Source organism: Halichondria panicea, chromosome 11, assembly GCF_963675165.1.
Source record: "Halichondria panicea chromosome 11, odHalPani1.1, whole genome shotgun sequence".
Classification (NCBI taxonomy): Eukaryota; Metazoa; Porifera; class Demospongiae; order Suberitida; family Halichondriidae; genus Halichondria; species Halichondria panicea.
The window spans coordinates 3330766-3351812 of record NC_087387.1 but is presented as its reverse complement, the minus strand read 5'-3'; the positions used below and the strand labels follow the sequence as shown (position 1 = coordinate 3351812).

The window sequence follows — 21047 nt, the reverse complement described above, 5'->3', positions numbered from 1 at the left end:
TTTAAGTTATAGTTAGTACATGAGTGTCCCAAATTGTCCCAAATACCGATGGCTTGCCATATTTTAGGGACACTATAACCATAGATATCGAATGTTAGATCCCACTTTTCATGCCTCAAGCGTATCTCTAAAAGCAGTAAGCCCTAGCAACAGCTTTATTTTTAAAATGTCCTGTTCTAAAAGGATGATTTCTGCTTCTCTACTAAAAAACCCTCGCATTGGCCCTGAATGCGCTGTAGCTAGAGGATAACTATGAAGTTCTGCACGGCTAGTTAGCTAGCAAGGAACACCTTGCTACACTTTCCCAAAAAGAAACAAGAGTCTACTGAATGGGTATGCAGTAAACAAATGACTGCAGGATAGAAACAGGAGACAAATGCCTAGAAGACCTGCTTGTGACAATGGACATAAAATCATTGGCTTTCAGTGTTCCTCGTAGAGATAAGAAAACTTACTTGTGAACCCTACCCTACCATCAACAAGTGCAACTGGTTTAGTGAAAAAACTGAACGCTACATGTATATAGAAACTGGTAGTGAAAAAACTGAACAGCTATGGCTAATAAATTATCATCATACAACTTCATTCATCATTTCTGTACCATCATTTCTGTACCGTAAAAAAAAATAAACTTGTACATAGTTTATACCCTCAAGCTTATGGGAAACTATGAGATTATGGCTCATAATTCCCTGCTAAATACACACAAGTATAAGTGGGATCTAATAAAAGCGAAAAATGAATTTGATTCGTAAAATTAATAATTAAGATGATTTGAATTGATTTGAAAGAATAATGATAATTATGGCCTCATGGAATAATACGTTCCCAGGATCTCCTTTTTTCTATTCTTTGGTCACAATTGTTCAATAAGGCACAATTGTTCAATAAGATAAGATACATAAGATAAGATACGGTATTAGAATAGAGGGAAAGTTAAGAAAAAGGTATGCAAAGTCGCGTGACGGTAGAGAAGGGTGAAATTGAGTAGAGGTTGAGATAGAGGTTGAGATATTGGACTGCCCCCCACACTATACTATATGACAAATAAACTGTGTGGACCATAAACTTGGAATTGGCAAACAGTTTAATGTGTTACACAAGCTTGCTAGCCATACCTAGTTATGCCAATACTAGTATGTAGTACTAGATCTACGTAGCTAGATTCTACTTAGCTACTAAGCTACTTGCTATCAGAGCTGGGCATGCTGGTTCTGCACTGGGCTTGGGTCTGCTGCTGGCCTGGTAGATTTTCTAGTGTCTTAATTAATGCGACTCTACGTCTCGATTGTGGGCTACATAATTATCGCCCACGTTCATAAAAATGTATGTGGATCACGCGACTTCGCATACCAGGATTTACTTTTTCTTTCACGTCCTTCTTTAGTGCCTCCCATCATCCTAGCTTATTTATAATTATTGAGAACAGACAAGAACCAGACAAAAACAAGAAAGAGAAAAGCCTGGGGATGAGGCTAATAACAAATGATATTTGAGTAAAGATATTGATTTAAACAGTGTGATATTTCACGTTCTTCCTATTCGAGGGCACATGGGCACATGGACAAGTGGTGCCATGAAAACTGTAATCCTTATGATTTTGGTACTCTACGATACGTGTATGCAACTTTGTATGTAAATTAAATCAGTGTGAACACTTCATTGTAGGTCCAAGTATTTTCGTGGATGTCCAGATAATTATGTCAACATAATTATGAATAGGCACTGATTTATTACCCCCACAGACACCTTATTCACGTAATCGTATGCATGTACTATTAATAATATCTCCACCCACCTCATTAATATACTCACACGTGATACAAATGTGTTATCATTTGTTATCACAAACTGTATATATACTACGGTGCTATAGGTACTCTGGAAGAGGGGCTATGTGCACCGTACACCATTGGGTGACCCATGGGTATGCCACGTATACTACGGTGCTATAGGTACTGTGCGCGCCATACACCATTGGGTTACCCACGGGTATGCCACATATGCTACTACGGTGCTCTGGGAGAGGGGCTATGTGCGCCGTACACCATTGGGTGACCCACGGGTATGCCACGTATACTACGGTACTCTGGGAGAGGGGCTATGTGCGCCGTATACCATTGGGTGACCCACGGGTATGCCACGTATACTACGATGCTATAGGTACTCTGTGCCGTACACCATTGGGTGACCCACGGTATACTACGGTGCTATAGGTACTCTGGTGCTATAGGTACTCTGGGAGAGGGGCCATGAAATGTCATTTTTGGTCCAGTGGGACAGCAATGGCGATGTCTCCTCTGTTGGGTGACCCACGGGTATGCCACGTATACTACGGCCGTACACCAGTATGCCACGTATACTACGGTGTTATAGGTACTCTGGGAGAGGGGCTATGTGCCATTGGGTCACCCACGGATATGCCACGTATACTACGGTGCTATAGGTGAGGGGCTATGCGCGCTCCCTACACCATTGGGTGACTAATGGTGCACATAGCCCCTCTCCCAGAGTACCTATAGCACCGTAGTATACGTGGCATACCCCCAATGGTGTACGGCGCCCTCTCCCAGAGTACCTATAGCACCGTAGTATACGTGGCATACCCGTGGGTCACCTAATGGTGTACGGCCCCCTCTCCCAGAGTACCGTAGTATACGTGGCATACCTGTGGGTCACCAATGGTGTACGGCGCTCAGTGTGGTTAAGGCATGCCCAATAACACAATATGCAAGTGATGAGACAGTTTCATATGAATCAATAAAATTTTGTAGGAATGTAGTCTCATAAAGAAGCTACATGCTGAACTAGGTCATGTGACCTTTGAGGGTGGTGTTACAGTGTAATTAACTTTAATTGAAAATCCGGAATGCATACAAGTGCAGCCACACACCCTTTTGTAAGAAGAATTTCATTTTATCTTTCTTGTTTTGGGTGTAAAATTTGTGCAGCGTTTGCAGGGAAGATATTCTGAGCAACATTTTCAGCAAACAGAAAGGAGTCAAGGACTGTGGTCTTTTTGCCATAGCTTTTGCTACGCATCTTGCTAAAGGTACTAGTCCCACCTGTGTTTCATTTGATCAAAGTAGTTTACGAACTCATCTTGTATTCCAAAATGTTATCAATTTATTTCCTATGCTGTAAAATCTATGCTGTAAAATTGTTGATACATTCCATCGCAGAACATGATAATAAACATAAAAACATCCTAAAACTATTTTAAAGGAATTTACAATTCCAGAATTTCTAAATCCATTGATGATGATTTCATTGCCCACTGTGCTGTCAAGGGTTTCATCACAATTAAACAGGTTCCTCAGTTCCACTCTCTAGTTGCGATATCACCATATCACCATACCACTCCTGAAATTTCTTCCAGGCTTAGTAACGCTTAAATCAAGTGCCTGTCAGTACAGTTAGCTGGAATGTATGTTCTAACAATCTACGAACATTGTCAACCAAATGCCCCTTGAATACATTAAACAATACCAGGTCAGACGCAAGGTTCAATTTAGAACGTTTTGTTATATAATCAATCAATATAATCAATCAAGTGATTGGCTGTGCAAGTTATGTGCAAATTTTCAGGAAAAGAAATCGACACCGGGTTGTGGTGCCTTGGTATATCAGCTGTAGTGGTAGAAACCTTCCAGATAAAGAGCATCCAAACACAGCGGTGATTTGCCTTTTATCATCGATAGCAACAATTTCGACTCTTTTCGTTTCCATGGTCCATGAAGATGACGAACAAGTAAGGCATCTATATTCAGACACAATGCATGCGCATATGCAGTGATAAAAAATTTTCTTTGAATTTTCTTGAACTATGAATGTATGCAAAAAAGGTATGCAAAAAAGAATTGATAAATATCAACTACTAAGTCTTCAAGAGCTGAAAATGTGCTAGTGTCTAATAAACGGTAAGAACAGACAAAAAAAATCAATCATCAGACACAACCTACCGTTTCGGGGATATGCTGAGAGTCACATAGTAATGATGTAAGGACAATAACTAAACAATAAAACCCCCAAAGTTGGAGTTGCAAAACGCTTGCAAAACGCTTGTATGTCCATGCAGCAATTATTTCTGCTGAGTCACTCACGTATCAATGGTCAGGCAAATGGGGTCAAAGGTCACTGGCATTCACGTACACGCCCACTAAAACATTTGACCTTTGACCTCATTTTCTGTCTGATTATTGATACGCGAGTGACTCAGACAAGCGTCCAACTTTGGGGGTTTTATTGTTTAGTTATTGTCCTTTTGTCCTTACATAATTACTATGTGCATATCCCCCTACAGAAGAAACGATAGGTTGTGTCTGATGATAGATTTTTTTGTCTGTTTATCAGACAGACACTAGCACATTTTCAGCACTTGAAGACTTAGTAGTTGATTCTTTTTTGCATACATTCATAGTAACACATGCTTGATCGGATAGTGCAAAAGAAAATTTTTTATCACTGCTTGTTTCCTTAGAATGAGTGTCTGAACATGCATTGTGTCTGAATATAGATGCCTTACTCTAGCACTTTCGATTTTGAATTTGCACGCCTCTTACTGAAACCCATTCTTCGAAGAATACTTTTTGCCCACTCTTTGCCAAGTATAATATCACCACCAAATTCATTCATCGATGATCTGTTGTGTTTTAAGAGCAGTCCTCTTCCAATTCCAATTCCAATTCCAATTGGTGTACCACGTCTACGTAGACTTACAATAATGTCTTGCAGCTGAGTACTGCCCAGAATACCACGTTTCTTAGTTGCTAATGACTTGACAACCATTTTTTCTGGTCGAGCTTGTTTGATCAGTGACAGCTGGAGCAATCCCATTTTCATGCCAATCACTAATGCCAATCACTAATAATTTGTCTTCCTCAGAATTTCTTGTGTATGGTCCACGTTTTTTATTCTCTTGTGCTGCTTTCACTTGCTTGCTTACAGTAGACCAAAAGGATTGAACAGAGACATGTTCTTCACATACGTATGATACATGTACGCTGATTTAATTAAGCCGCGGCTTCTGTGCGTGTGCGCATGCGCATACGAAACCTTCCATGGGTTTAATTTTCGTGTTCTGACAGTACCCACGAAAAACGCGAAATTAAAACCTCACGAAATTTTCTACCCGTACGGTACTGGTAGTGATGCAACATGCCATAATTATACTAAGCAGCTTTGATCTGCCTACTCACTGGGCAACTAATGTACTAGCTTGCTGTAATACCGTGGCTTGCTGATATTCATGCACATGCACTGTTCATTTACATGCACTGTTCATTTGCAGGTGGGACACAAAGGGAGGGAACAAGGTAAACAAAATAAAATAGACCATAAATATATTAGTTTATTCGAAATATGTCACAGACGATGAGATTGTCACAGGACAAAGAAAAAGGAGACCCCATATTTTTGACTGATTACGAATATTATGGAGATCTTAGCACATCGATGAGTTTTTGGAACATAATAGATTGTTTATGATCTCTTAAGATCTTAAGGGTGCCCGCACATAGTAACAAATTGACCTAATTTAACCACAAAAATGCAACGTTTAGATCACGTGTGCAATCTGAGACTTGACTTGCACTCGCAGTATTTAATTTCAATGCGTGCGCTAACGGTAGATGAACAGCTGCAGTAGTAACCACATGCACGCAAAGTAAAAACATTGGCTAGACTTTGGTTTTGTGAGAATGCCTTCCAGGAAAAGACTAAACCAACTAAACCAACTTCAAGCTGCAACTGAAGCCAAGAAAATAAGATTAGGTAAGTTACACAGAGTAAAAAAATTAATAACAAAATAACAATAACAAAATCCACACTATATTAAATACAGAGCCAGATGTAGATTTGTCCAGCATAGGACCGGATCTACATGTAGGAGTGCAGACTTCAGTAGATGAGAGAAACGCAAGTGTGCAGACAGACCCCAGTCCCAGTACAATCAGCATGAGTGTCCAAGTTCCTGAACTAGTATCGACAGATGTAAGGTTAGGAATCGTGCAGAGACTTTCTGAAGTCGCACAGCAGGTTGGATTGTCTCTTGATGTCGAAACACTGTCTTCATTTGTGTCGAGTGGAGGCGTTTCTCTTCAGTGCTTTGGACGATGTACAATCCACGATTCAAGCTGTTCGTGGCAACAATATTACCCAGTGTTGTCCTTTCTCCTCAATGGCCACCTGCATGTTGATTACGTTCGATTGAGTGGCTGGTTGGGTCTTCCACCATGTTCCAGCACACAATGGCATCGCATCATTCAGAAGCTAGAGATCCACGTCACAAAGTTAGCGGAATGGTCCTGTGGTCAGGTACGAAAAAATATTGTGAACAGGGGTGATGATAAAAAATGGGTTGGTTCCTATGATGGATTCTACCTGACCCGGGGCCACTATTCCAACAATTCCTCAGCTTCTTTGCACGATTACGAGAGCGGTGCCATTGCATGGTTTTCTCACAGAACGAAGAAAGGTCCAGGTCACAATTGAGAGGGCACATCCGGCAGTACCGAGGGGGATATGTTCAACGAGATTTTAGGCAAGGTGAAGGCTGCTGGTTAATTACTGACAAGGACTCTTCTATGAACAGTATTTTCTGTCGGCATTTTCCCGAAGGTACCATCACCTATTGCTCCAACCATTGTGCGAAAACACTGCACAAGAATCTGCAAAAAATAAAGCAAAGAAAGTGTGAGGTTAGTTAATTATTGTCATACTTGATCTTTTAAAACTTACTCTTACTATTTGCAGTGCCGGGCAGCCAGCTTCAAATGCAAACGCATGACAGATGCCTTTATGGGGGGTTGTAAGGCCGCCCTAAGCAACCTGATCGCCTCAGACCAGATCATGGGGAAGGAAAATGCGTTTACATCCTTCTCTGAGGCAATTCTCAATTTTTATCAGCACTATTGCCTAGATGAGCATTCATCTCCCTGGTGCTGTCATGATAAGGTACGTAAAGTCAATAAAATTATGTTTCTGATTAATAAGCACCTTTTTTTATATTTTATAGCTGACGGAGGATGGCAGCCCATACAGAGGAAAGCACAAATTCACCTGCCTGGCTCAAGTCGAAGGCTTTAAGGGACTGGTTGAGGAGATGGGTGCACACCCCCAGGACTATGTGTCTGACCATGGGAGGCTGACAACAAATACTGTTGAAGGCTTCCACGGTTAGCTCTGATCTACAGGGAAAAACGAACAGATTTAGGCCATGTACATTACACCTGCAAAACAAATATGGCTATTTGTCACAAGGTACATACTTGGTGAACACGTACTATTGTGAACACGTACTATTGTCATAATTGAGCATACGATAATTAGTACCTTGTTTTTTTTCCTCGAACCTTGGACCTGTGTGGAGGATTTTCTGTCTTGTTCAGATGGGGGTCGATGTACCACTAGACGCTGTGACATCACTATTGAGGGAGCAGCAGGAGTGGGATTCTGATCGCATAAGAAGATCATCAAAAGAACATATCCACAAGAGGTACATATACATAGGCACATGGGCACTATGTAGACACGGAGTTCTTTAAATAGGAACCTCCAGAAGAAGGCAAGGAAAACACACCACGAGCAAGAGAAATCTTACATGGAGACTCTGCGGGGGTTAGGGAGTGCTGTGGGGGAATACATTGGTGATGGTCAGGGAGAGTCCTCTACAGTGGAGCCACCACTTACATCTGCTGATATTGACATTGTCGATGCTGAGTCAGGAGTTGATGACCAGTCACAGAATGACGAAGAGGTTAGCAGTGACAATGCAAATCCACTTCTGATTTTTTATGACTGCGAGACGACTGGCTTCAGTATCTACAATGATCACATCACGGATGTAGCAGCCAAAGTGGTATCGTCTCCCGTCTCTTTAGAAACACCTACTTTCTCCAGTCTCGTGGCAACATCTCGACGGATCCCAGCACCTGGTACATATAGTTTTGTATACACATGTTACAGCAATACTGATTCTCTATTATACTTAGTTTACCAGAATAACGGGGATCACCACCACCATGCTCCGGGGTGAGAGGCCTCTCTCTGCTTCATTGACTGGCTGGCCACTACCACTGCACATGTCAGTGAAGTTACAGGCATTCCTCACTACCCAGGTACGACAGGGCTTTTACACACAACAATTTCATCAACTTACCATCTCCATTCAGTTCTTGTAGCTCACAATGGGTTCTCGTTTGACTTCCCCGTTCTTTTGGCTGAGGTAGAGCGTCGTCCGGAGAGTCTAGCCACTAGTATTTTTGAAGCCAAAAACATCCACTTTAGTGATACGCTCCCTCTGTTACGACAGGTACATGTGTGTGTTTACAATAATTATACATTATTCACCGTACATGCACATGTATTGTCTAGATGAAGAAAAATGGGGACAGTCACCTCGCTGGCAAGAAACTTGGGATGGGGGACCTATACCTACACACGCTAGGAACTTGTCTGGAAGGTTGGCAAACTGTGTTATATTATTTATTTTATGTATCACACTCACAGGGGCTCATAGGGCATTTCCAGATGTTCTGGCGATGGAGGCAGTTATGACACATCAGTCGCTGATCAGCTGCCCCCCCAACCTCCCTGTTCGGTCTGCCAAGAAGCAGATGGAGCTGTGGACCTCACAAAAGCAGAGGTTCCACCAAGCTGATGCCCTCATCAGGTCTCTGGGGAAGCCAAGCATCACTGCAGCCCAGGCAAAAAGGCTGATCCAACTTGGCTTGGAACACAGCGCTTTGGTGACACTGAGGCCAAAGAGTAGTACTCCAGAGGCATTCATGGAAGCTCTGAAGGGGAAGGGAGTTAAAAGCAAGGCCCTGTGTATCAAGCTAGCAAAGCTTGTTCATAGCTTACCTTAGTTCATCACAACAGCAGCTAACCCTGGCAGAAGTCTGTGAGTCAAGAAATTGTCTGCGCTGTCTGTAGCCCCAGCGTTGCTTCTTCAGGCTGCTACCAACAAACCGGCTCTTCTAAGAGCCACCACAACGATAAAAGTCTGCACCTACGTACGCAAATTGGGGCGTGGTCTTACAGGCTTACGCTTAATTTATATTCTAGCGTACGCGTACGCTAGAGCCAGATATAAAAAGTGTTCGATCTGACTATCTACATACAGGACTTGGTCTATATTTAGCATGCTGCTATAATTAGGTAAGGTGAACAAAGTTACGGGCTGACTTTGTCCATATACAGTCTAGATTTTTCTCTAGAGGGTGGGTCATGACAAAAAATTCTCATAAATAGATAACAAAGGGATTTTATAACAAAAGCTCTCCGTAATGTTGAAGAGCTGTGTGTAGTGCACCTGCAAACAAACAATCAAGTCCATAGCTCTACTGGTTTCCTAAGCGGAACTTCTTTTAGCTATATTATGATGAAAATCAAGTGTAAAATCTGTTGTCATCATCCTTTCCTCTCTATTTTTGGAATGCACACTAGTAGAGTGTTGCTTCATAATTCTGTGAAGGATCCATGTCTCCCCTGCAGGTAGTTCATAGTTAGCTTTCCCTAGCAACGTGCAACGTGTGTGTGGGCGGGCGTACGTGGGCGTAGGTGTTCCAGCACCCTTAAAGGAGCAGAAAACACGTAAATTATAATGAGGAGGCATGGAGGCGAAATTATTTACGTCCATGTAGTTTCAATCAATAACTACTACTACTTTTGCATCTCGGCATTTTTGGTTGAGTCTAGAGCCCATGACTTATCTATCTATCCACTTTCTCTCTGTCAAGTGAAGGTTTTGGTGACTTAGTAGATTGGGTTTTATGAAAAGATGGTCTAACAGGATGATATGAGGTTGACTCCTTCGTACTGTATAATAAATAGGAATAAAAAATCACAAATGCGCCTACTTAATTTACCACTTTACCACGTATTGAAGGTCTTTCTCTTCCTCTTTTTTCGCTTGTGCTCGATTTTTGTAGACAATCAACACTTCAATTTTAGACTGCTCAAGGTTTTGCTCAAGAATGGGTGCATGTGGGGGGTAGCCGGTAGCCACGAGAAGTACTTAAACTGAGGTACCAAGCAGGTACTCTGGTACATGTTCCTTGTTCCACATTCTGTTGACGATCGACGGATGTGTGCTACGGGTATGTTAATTTACTGTCTCAAAATAATATTTACCTTCGTTTTTGCCAGCTGTAACTCTGTCTTCTCTCATACTCTGTCTTCTCTCATGCGTTTCTCATTTTTCTTCTGCTCTTTTTTCTGCTCAACCACCTCTGGTCTTCTATCTGCCACTGGTCTTCCTCTTCTCTCTGCTTCCTTTGGTCCCACTGGTCTTCTTACTCCTTTGGTCTCTCTTCTCTCTTCCTCCCACTGGTCTTCCTTTTCTCTCTGCCATTGGTCATCTGATTGCTGTGTTAAAAGGTTTATTAAAAGTACCATACCTATGCGACGACACTCTTTGATAGGTTGTACAATTTTAAGCGGCATACTTTTTTTGATCAAAATAAATAATGTATACAGTACGTAGGATGCTAGGATCTATAGTGACTGTTTGCAGTTGACCTTTGCCTACACTGACAATAGGGGCGCTTGCGAGCAAAAAATTTACTGGAAAAGTAATATCCATGTTAGCAGACAATATTGCTCGCACGTGACCTCTTCTCTCATATGATACCATGCATATTAATTACAAAAAACAAATGCAGTCTAAGCCACAATGCAGTCTAAGCCACGTACATACCTTGTATTCAGTTTCACTGTCTGTGTCCACTTTGCTCTTCTTTTTTGGATCTTCAACTACATCACGTTGCTTCCTCTTTCTGTCTGGTTTCGGCTTAGTGATGACCGTCACTGGGTAATATCAGGTACACTACAGTTATAGGTACACTACAAGCTCTGATGCCTAACATCCAGTATTTGATGTGTTTGGTTACAAAATTACTGTAATCCTTCCTATTATTATGCACCTATCAATGTGTTGCCATACGGGGGAATTTGATCTAATTTGACCGGCCCCATACTGGGGGATTGCTGTTTTGATGTGTGCAACTGCTTGGGGCTCAAAAATCCTCTGTGATTTGAACACAGAATCCTTCCCCCATCAGGGGGAATTTGACCTGAGGTAAGATCAAATCCCCCTATAAGCCCGACCCCTCCCGGGGGGGGGGGGAGTGGGGCGACACATTGATAGGTAAAAAATACATGTGCATGCATGCTAGGACACTTACATTGTCCTTTTTATACTTGCTTTTTATATTAGGCTTCCTTATATTCGCTTATATATCGCTTATATAAAGCCATAACTATTGAGTAGCAACTGGATTGGAGAAATTTGAAATGAACATATAGGTGAGATATGTGACACACATGTATAGCTAGCTAAATATAGCTTCTTTTTGGTGCCCACTAGCTTGCACACTATAGCCATCTGACAGCTCACGTGAATATATTTGCAACCGTGACGTCTTGATAGTGTTGTAGTCCTATAACTCAAGCTGCTGCCAGCCACCAAGCCTCAAGGTTGCACTGTTTTTGTTACAAAAAGCTACCACCAGCCCCCCTGGAATTTTTACTGAGACGGCTGAGCTAGGCCGGTAGCTGTTGGCTACAGTGTATGCTAAGTAAAGAACAGATTCGTTGTTACCAAAATTTTTTATCACTTGTTTTAGCATGCCTAGTAACAATTTGAGTACAAGTAAAAACATAAACAAAGTAAAAACATAAACATTATTTTAAGCATAACAAACAATATCTTAAACATAACAAATTAATCGGCTCTGATTCGGACTGACTGGTTTGACTGTCTGTATTTTGCCCAGTCGATCTGTCCAATTGTAATAAAGTTATTACTATAGTCCTATATATTATAGATGGTATGAATTGTCAGGTTACCTTCACAGTTCTCTTTAGCAAACAGTTCTCTTCAGCAAATAACAATTATGATGCATGTGAGGATGCATGTGCCTACAACACCTTGTATTTTGGTTACACTATCAACACACACTAACCATTAAAATTTCTTTTGGAAGTGCAATGTGTAAAAGTAATCATTATACAAAAATAAAAATAATTTAGTGCCGGTATTGGGTTGTATGTTATGAGCAGTTGTCAGCTTTGCCAGTAATATCTTGTAAATTTGATCAGTTCTATAACGACATTGATTCTGTACGCACTGCAAAAATGAAATTTGAGATTATATCAACACTATCTCTACATGGATTTCCTGCTCTCTTCCTCTTCAAAATGCGACGATTGCCATCGGCTCATTCAATTGCAAGAACTTTTCAATTACACCGTGTCTAGTTAATGTGCAGCAAACTGTCGAATTCCTCTTCCGCTTAGAATGGTATAACTCGACTGAAAGTCAATTCTCCTGAGCGTATTAGCTTAAGGCCAATTCTGTACATTGCCATTCCGTCATGTTTGTCAACCTGCACTCCTCACAGCACACAGCATCGGTTTCATTAGCTAACTCCTGTTGCAGGGTGAGAGCAAGTTGGTCTAGTACACAGCATTTCCCATGTATCATATTCTTCAGATGACCAAAGGCAGAATGTGTCCAGAGTGGACCCGTGAGATAAAGCATGAGCATTTGCAGTACAACTACGTAAACCGTATAAATCTGGAAGCAGCTTCACAAAGTCATCGCATCAATTTGCTGTTTAGTGAACGAATCTTGCAATAAAATATGTACAGATAAAATATGTACAGAGAAGTCCAAGAGAAGAGGAAGTGAGTAGAAGAGAAGCTCAACTCAGAGTGAGCTTCAAGTGAGCAAATTCTCCATTTGGTCCAGCTTTTGCAGGCATGTCAAATAGCCCTTAGAACTTTCGGCTTCCACGCCAACGTTGCACAGTGACTTGATCGTTTTGAGTAGTGCGCCTTCTCCGCACCCCAGATAGCAGTGAGTTCATTCTGATATCAGGGGGCAAAAGGGGGCAAATTGTGTACTACGAGGTAAACCGGCCAAAAGCTCGTTGATGAGTACTTGAATAAAGGGACGTTCATTGAAAGTTCTGGATACGAGAAGAGTGCACTTGTCCGTTCCACACATCACTCACAGCTCCTCGGTACAGGTACAGTTTGAAAGTGGGTAATGGCTCCATTGATCTACATAAAATTAATAGATAGTTAACCATGATATATAGATACACTTACCAGTGACAATAGTTTTCAGAGGCTGATACCATATAGCTGTACTCCTTAGAGTTTTGGCACGATTCGTTTTGACAGGAACGTTCACAGTACACCTAGTAAAATATTTTCGGAATTTGGTTCTGGGCAAACAACACGCTAGGTCCTCGATTGCACTCGAGGCAAAATGCAGTATGCACCACACAGGTAGCTTCTCCGACGATGGAGTTTCCGTACTTGAGATGTCATCAGAGGAGGTGTCATCGCCGTAGTCCATGCCAAGTGTATCACTGCATGTGACATAATTGAGTACGTAACTATGCCCAGCGCCCCCACCCAGTGGTTTATTAGGGATGGTACGTATGATGTGCATGCACTAACCAGAATCAACCAGAATCCTCCATGGGATCGTCATCCGTGGGCATTGATCCATCTGAGAGGGGATCGTCATCCGTTTGGCATTGATGCATCTGAGAGGGATCGTCATCCGTTTGTGATAGGGGGCCATCAGTGAAGTGAAGTTGTGGGTAATTGGTTAGCGCTAGAAAGAAAGTAGAAATCGAAAGTACTCTTGCCATGCATGGTAATTATTTACCGGCTAAGCACTAAGCGTGTCATTCGAGGTACTGGAGCAAGAGCATCTTGTACATATTTCTTGTATCTTGATATAGGTCCTCCTTGTTCCTGCCATCTTAATGCTGGCTGTATATATAATTTGTGCACCTTGGTGATAGAATTCACACATCAGTTGGCAGACATTTTGTAGTGGTTCAAAAGCTATAGTTTGCCTGCTGCTGATTGACTGTTCTGATTGACACTAAGAGAGTAGAATTCAAGTTTTATCAATCAGAATCGAACAAAAAGCAAGGACTGAAAATGCTACAGCTACACAAAAGATCATGTGACATTCATTACATAACAATAAATGATTACATAACAATAAATGAAGAATAAGAATAAAGATAAGTAAACAGGAAGTCCATAATAGAATGTGTACACTGATTGACTTTAACCCTTTCCCTGTTAAAGCCGTCATATGACGGCCACTCTAGTGGTCATTTTCAGTGTTGGAGCTGTGTACACACTGTAGGTACCAGCGCATTGAGCTGCTCTTTCACGTGGTATCTTTAATATGCTGCCTCGAGGCCTCGAGGTACGCTTGGTACAGTAATGTAGAAAGAAAAGTGACCGTTTGATAATGTTTCAAGATCTTCGTAGTACAACCTTAGTGAGGTTCTAAAGTATAGCTAGACAGTGAGAATATCGATGCTTATGGCCTGCCTTGTTGAGTGAGAGGACAATGACTGGGATCATAGCTAGCTACCTCAAGCTAGAAAATATAGAGCCTGAAGGCCTGAAGAAGAAGCTCTTGCGATGGAACAACTTCTTGGATCTGGTTAAGTCTAGAGTAGCATTTGTAGTCTTGATAGCTTCAGTATATATATAACTGTGTTTAGGCTAGTTAGGCTAGTTAGTACAGCAGTGGACATCATGAGCCACCATTGAACTTGTAAACCTGTGTGTAAACCTGTGTGTAGGTGATTTCCCGGGAAAAGGGCGTCTGCTGATATGACCTCGCAGAGAACTTTCTGCAGATCCTGATTGAACCATGTCACCGTGAAAACATTAAGAACACTTATTTAGTGTCTTTAGCCACTCTGTGCCCTGTGCCCTCATACAATACTATTTGTGTACATAGTTGTGAATGTTTGTAAACAATTGCTAATTAGTGGGGGTGGTCAGTTGCTAGGTAACCTGCGCTACCTGTAGGAAATAGTTACAAGTGATTTCAATGTATGAATTTTGAATATTTATTCTGTATTTTCATGTTTTAATTAAAACGGGGAAAGTATCTTCTGAGGAAAGTGGCAGTGCCATCCAAGATAGCAAGATCAAGATCTGTTATCCCAAGCAGATACAATGACTACACTCTAAATGTATCTTCTGTCGAAGAAAGTTTGAAGTTTGACAAATAGTAAGTTAATTGTCAGTGCAGTATACGTACATTGTACATGCATGTACGTGATGCTGTATATAATTTATGTGTAATGATTATTATGCGCCGCTCAGTATAATTATAGTGCATGTTCCTAGTAATTATATATAATTATGCTGCGCTATAATTACAGCTAGAGAAGACTTTAGAAAGTGTGCATGTGTTACATCATAGGGAAAGGGATTGGAAACGCAATAGAATCTTGTACTATAGGCTAGTTGCGTCATGTGACAGGAAATGCCATACTTAACCCCTAACACCATCCACATGGAATTTATCATTTGAAAAAAAGAACAAACGAGGATAATAATTATTAACACAAGAAGAGGCAATTATGTGGATAGTATCAAGTTTGTGAAGAAGAGAAGAAGTTGACTGCCAGAGAGACGGTCCAGACTCTCTGAAAGCTTCTGGGAGTCTTCTAGAGCTTTGTGATTTCTACGATAAACACACCATGTAAACACACCATGGATAGAAGACAACACTATAATTATGCAACAATTTTATCATTTATGTGTGACATTGAACAATGCTTATACTCTTATACTATGTACTTAGTACATGTATGTTGGTAAAGATTGATCTGGATATAGCTATAATACTACAGAAATGCTTGATTTATCACAAGTTTACTTGAAAGGACCACTTCTATCTTTGTCTAGCATTCCATATTCCCTCTTCAGGTTCCCCATGTCCTGTGTTTGAACTGCTGATAATAAGTTTGTATCTTGTGTATTATACACAGTACTAATATGGGAATAATATAAAATACACAATAATTGCACAATTGTAAAACAAGTGATTGAGCCTTCATAAATAAGTGTATAGCTATCTAACTATGCTATTCCCATTCTACTGTTAATAACGCATGCTACTGTAAAACTATAGTGCTATTGCTCATCGCTGGATAAGGTAAGAGGAACGGAAACATGCTGCCATATTTTGTTCTATTTGTACTTCTATTTGTACAATATGTTTGCTAATGTACCTAGGAAAACTTTACAAAGTAGCTATTCCCATTCTATACACTATAGGCTTTCTCCTCATACTAAATACAGCCTATTACACAAACCAGGGGTGATGATATAGGAACAAAACTTACAATACAGCAGAAATCCAAGAAACTCAGTAGCTAGGAGTCTGTAGGTAGTCTGCTATGGCTCAGCATAGCCCTGTGGGTGTTGACTACCCAATACATAGCTGGAGTTTCTCATAAAACAATCAACGCTTCAGACTGTGGGCGAGTTACCAGCTTACCAGCTTTCCAGTAGCTCAACAAGCCTCTAAAATCATGTTATGACGTCACACGTACAATTGATAGAGCATCATGTCAATCCCTTTCCTTCTTCTATCTATGGTTACATGCACAATTCGAATAATACGGTATTTATAATTATGCAGTATTTATAATTATGCATAAGCGTTTCATAATTATATGCACTAGTGAAAGCGTCGTTGTGGAGGCAGCATATTTGTTCCTTTAATTGTAGCATGCATTCTAAAATGTGTAGTATTCTAAAATGTCTATCATGCAGAACCAGTGGTAGTGAAGTGTTCTCAAACTGGGAAACAATTGTGCACAGCAGTAGGAAAGTTGTCTACTTTTAATGCTTCCCCTAAAACGTGGAACTAACTATGAAGAAGTGCGTATAAAATTATTCACTTTCTCAAAATGATTATGGTATAATCATGTAGAATACGTGAAAAAAAAGCCAGAAGAAACCTCAAATTAAGATGGAGACGATAGATTCCGAGAAGAGCCGAGAGATAGCCGAAACGAGATAGATTAAGCTCAAACAGCAAAGGTGGAAGCTTTAAGTAATTATTTTATCATTGTTTGACAGTAGTGACAGTAGTGACAAGACTGAGTCACTACTGACAACAAATATCTAAGCGTAAGTAAGGACATGTATATACCACATTAATTTTGTTGGCAGATTCATATACATCATTGTACATGAGATACAGATTTCAAGTTTATGAATTATGTAGGATCAGGAGGGTGGAGAGATCAGGAGGATGGAGATGAGCTACGAGTTATGTACACCAAGGTAGAGACAATAATTATTATTGTATTACTGGAAAATAAATAGGACCGAGCAATACGGATTGAAGAAAAGCTAGACCTCATTGTTTCGATGTTGAAAAAGGACGAGTTAGGTTTCGGTTTCGAGGGTTATCAGAAAAGAAGTGGAGTCAAGGTGGAGGTGGAACGGATCACATTGGATCACACTACATGCATGACCATTTAATTTCACAGAAGAAACCATTCCAGCGAGAGATGTGTATGCATATAATTATGGATATATGGATGTGCTCTGAGGAACTGAAAAATTCTCTTGCTTTTGAGAGCAAGAAATCCAACTGCCACAAAAGTGTGTTGGATCAGATCCGAGTGACTAAGATCAGTGGTAAGCGGTAAGCATAAGTTGCAAAATGTAATCAAGCAAAATGTAATCAACTAATATAATTTTGTTGCTTCAGACTGTGTTGTGAAGAAGTATGGACAAGGATGTTTCATGAATAATAATTACACGATCTATAATTATAGATCCATAAATTATTGACTAGAATGGACCTTGTGTTAATGCATCTTTCTTTAGGAAATTTAGATGATGAGGTTGGTTGGGGCATTGCCGGCTGTTTTCTGGCCATCTGGGTATGCTAACCCTAGGGCAATATATGGCGTAGTGCTGACATGCTATTTTAGTCTCAAGGAACTTTCATTTTCTCACTCCTTGATGCGCTACATGCTCTTGAGTTGGATAGCGCCTCTGTGATAAATTTTTCGCTTGACATGAGGCTGAAAATTTCTCGGATAACGCAAGTTCTTGTCTTGTCCATGCCACAATACTAGCACCTGTGTCGTGTCGGTCTAATACATGTGAAAAACACATCCCATCGAGGTCAAATAAAACAGTTACTACCACAGTGCAGTGCAGTTATAATTCTTAGTCACAACGAGCCATAGGACATAAGTCGTCGGGTGTACATGTATGCATGGTTACATACATGGTTAGACCTCATACATGGTTAGACCTACACAACCCACTGCCAAAGTCCACTGGCTTTTGCCAGTGTGGGGTGTGGGGATTGGAAACGAGATCACGTGAACACAATTTCATGGACTGTCCGTGTTAGACGGAAGCATTAGATAATTATAGATCTGTGTTGCTGGGTATGATTGCTCTGGGTATAGTTGGGCCCTTTGCTCTGTGGGCCCATCAAGTGAAATGCTTTTTTTTGTAGGATCTTTCTACTCTGGAAATGTCTACAATATATAAGATATCCAAATTAATTATGAACTGCATGACAGAACTTACCTGATCAGAACTTACCTGATCACCTGATCAACTATTATAATATATAGTAGAAGAGTGATGCTTTCACAAATCTATTTAGGCCAGGATTTTGAGCACAGCACACTTTTTTGCAGGACAATATTATTTCACAAGCCACCTAGTGAATATCAAACAGAACTCTGTGCAATCTTCGGCAAAAAGTTACCGGCTCGTTGCTGATGATGACACAAGTTTTCTTCTGATCAGCAACAAGCTAATGTACGGTTGAATTTACTCTTCCGCAAGTACAAGTATGTGCTCCTAAATGGGATGAAAGTTGTAAGTTCTACACCCAAGCATTCTGGGATAGTTATGAAGCATATAATTATGGCTAACTGAGAAAGTGGCTAACTGAGAAAGTGGCTAACTGAGAAAGTGTCGCAATTCCAGCAATTCCAGCAAACTCCTGTAAAGTCAGAAGGTGCTGCAACTTTTCATCTGGATTTATCTGGATATTTGCAAGTGTGTCTTGGTACGAAACACGAGGAAAACCTGTAGGTGTCCGGACATATTTTTATCCCTCGAGTTGTCTATTCAATGTGACGGAGACTGGAGAGAATCTGCTGGCTGTATAACACCATGTGTTTCATAATGTGTGTTTCATAATGTGTGACGCTCTGTATAATTATTATGTTGTTGTAGTAGATTTGTTGTAGTAGATGTGTATACTACAAGTATGTATACTACAAGTGGTGCTGTATATAATAAATTCTATGCATGGCATGTGACACCCATAATTAGCAAGCTGTGCACAATTTCTTTAAGTCGTCTCTTAATCCAATTTAAGCCCTACACAAGAGAAAGGGGAGAAAGGGGAAACCACAGTTAGATACAGAGACTGTTATCAAATTTATTTTATTATACACCCGAAGTAAAAGTCGACTCATTGTATTGTGTGTTCTCCCCTTTTTGTGAGAATCTTGGGCAGCTGACCAGTTCAAAGGAAAGGGAGTGTAAAGGAAAGGGAGTGTTTTCCAGTGGCGCTGTAACCAGAACTCTGTTACTAAAGCAACCAACAATTTTTTACCTTGACCATCTGACGTCACCACTGTGTACTCTTCTTGGCAGAATTAACCCTTTCCCCGCTTTAGCCGACTATAGTCGGCATGGCTACTGATAAATTTCAAAAAATCATTGTGCACACTGTGCTGGAGCTATGCACACGCTGCAGGTACCAGCACATGCGCATTGAGCTGCTCTTCCACGTGGTATTTTTAATATTTTGCTTCGAGGTACAGTTCGATCAGAATCTTCGAAAGAAAAGTGACCATTTGATAATTGCTACAAGATCTTCGTAGTACAATGTCAGGGAGGTTCTAGGGAAGCTAGAGAGTGAGAATATCGATGTGAGAGGACAGTGACTGGGATCATAGCTAGGTAGGAAGCTTCCTTTCAGAGGTCAAGCTAAAAAGAAAGAGCCTGAGAATCCTGATGAAGGCGCACTTGAGGTGGACCATCTTCCTGGACCTGGTAAGTCACTATAGAGTAGCATTTGTAGTCTTGATAGCTTCACTATAGGTTTGTTTAGGCTAGTCAGTACAACAGTGGACAACATGAGCCACCATTGAACTTGTAAACCTGTGTGTTGTAAACCTGTGTGTAGGTGAAGAAAGTAGGCGAAGAAATTATTTCCCAGGAAAAGGGCGTCTGCCGATAGAAACTCATAGACAAGTCTCTGCAGATCCTGATTGAGTCCTGAGTGAGCCATGTCACCGTGAGAATATTCTGAACACTTATATCATGTGTTCAGTCACTTAGTAAGTTCAGTCACTTAGTAACATCATACAATATTGTTTGTGTACATAATTGTACATAATTGTGAATTTTTGTTAACAATTGTTATTTGTGGGGTGTTGGTTGGTTGCTAGGCAACGATGATGATCCCTTGTTTTCACACTACATTAAGGTTACGGTATACAGTTCCTCAAATTTGCGTAGTGTTCAATGCTCTCATCTGGCAATGGTCACTTGTCGTCAATTCTAAGCATCAAGAAACCCCTCCTTACCGTATAGTCTGCTGTTTCTCTATTATACGAATAAAGGGGCAGGGTGACTCGAAGAGTTTTTCCCAAGAGAGTAAGTTGAAACAAACCATTTCTAGCTGTTTTTGTGGGCTAATATGGCGACTATTTTTGGCCCTCCAGTAAGTCTTTAGGCATCGAATACTGGTCAGAAAGACAACCTAGAAGCTATGCAGCCAACACAATTTGACGACAAAATACTCAGTTTTTTGCAGCTGACCTCCATTGGATTACAAGACATAGATACTTTTAGCTACAATAATACTACAATAATAGCTAGCATTGTTTCATGTTATCTTTTCATTGATAATCATTGCAAGTTACAAAAACAATGAAATAAAGAAAATAAATATCTTATGAATTATTCATGATCAATTAGCGCTATGCCTAATTAGCGCTATGCCTACTGCATATTTCAATGCTCACTCTCAAGCAACCATGACTACTTCCTAGCTCAAGATATCCAGTTTCTTACTTACCAATCTTAGCTAAATACATGTAAAACAGGAGCTCTGATGATCAAATAAATTAGGTAAACCATATATTTACACATGTCTGCCCCAGTGCTTACTGCAGTTTTCTTCACTTTCTTCTCTT

At 40.6% G+C, this 21047-nt stretch overlaps 1 protein-coding gene and 2 long non-coding RNA genes across 4 annotated transcripts; all 3 read left to right on the top strand.

Annotated features, from left to right (window-relative positions):
* Positions 1-6567: 6567 nt before the first annotated feature.
* LOC135344410 (uncharacterized) lies at positions 6568-7297 on the top strand. Its single transcript, XR_010397445.1, has 3 exons — positions 6568-6698; positions 6754-6954; positions 7016-7297. It is a non-coding gene; the product is annotated as an uncharacterized LOC135344410 (long non-coding RNA).
* A 91-nt stretch (positions 7298-7388) lies between these two features.
* LOC135344319 (uncharacterized) lies at positions 7389-9507 on the top strand. Its single transcript, XM_064541486.1, has 6 exons — positions 7389-7495; positions 7549-7756; positions 8039-8117; positions 8172-8311; positions 8374-8461; positions 8509-9507. The coding sequence occupies exons 1-6, from the start codon at positions 7389-7391 to the stop codon at positions 8865-8867; spliced, it is 981 nt and encodes a 326-aa protein (XP_064397556.1). The 3' UTR covers positions 8868-9507.
* A 3967-nt stretch (positions 9508-13474) lies between these two features.
* Positions 13475-20685, top strand: LOC135344409 (uncharacterized). 2 transcript variants are annotated; one of them, XR_010397444.1, is made up of 3 exons: positions 13475-14488; positions 14631-19899; positions 20033-20685. It is a non-coding gene; the product is annotated as an uncharacterized LOC135344409 (long non-coding RNA). The 2 variants fall into 2 exon arrangements; XR_010397443.1 differs by having other exon boundaries at positions 14631-20505; positions 20574-20649.
* The last annotated feature ends 362 nt before the right edge of the window (positions 20686-21047 follow it).

Excerpts from the sequence above, each read along its gene's own strand:
- LOC135344319 (XM_064541486.1), top strand. The coding sequence starts at position 7,389 with ATGGGGGTCGATGTACCACTAGACGCTGTGACATCACTATTGAGGGAG. Across the intron at positions 7,757-8,038 it reads AGTCACAGAATGACGAAGAG|GCCTCTCTCTGCTTCATTGA; the intron begins GTTAGCAGTGAC and ends CCGGGGTGAGAG. Across the intron at positions 8,462-8,508 it reads GCTAGGAACTTGTCTGGAAG|GGGCTCATAGGGCATTTCCA; the intron begins GTTGGCAAACTG and ends TCACACTCACAG.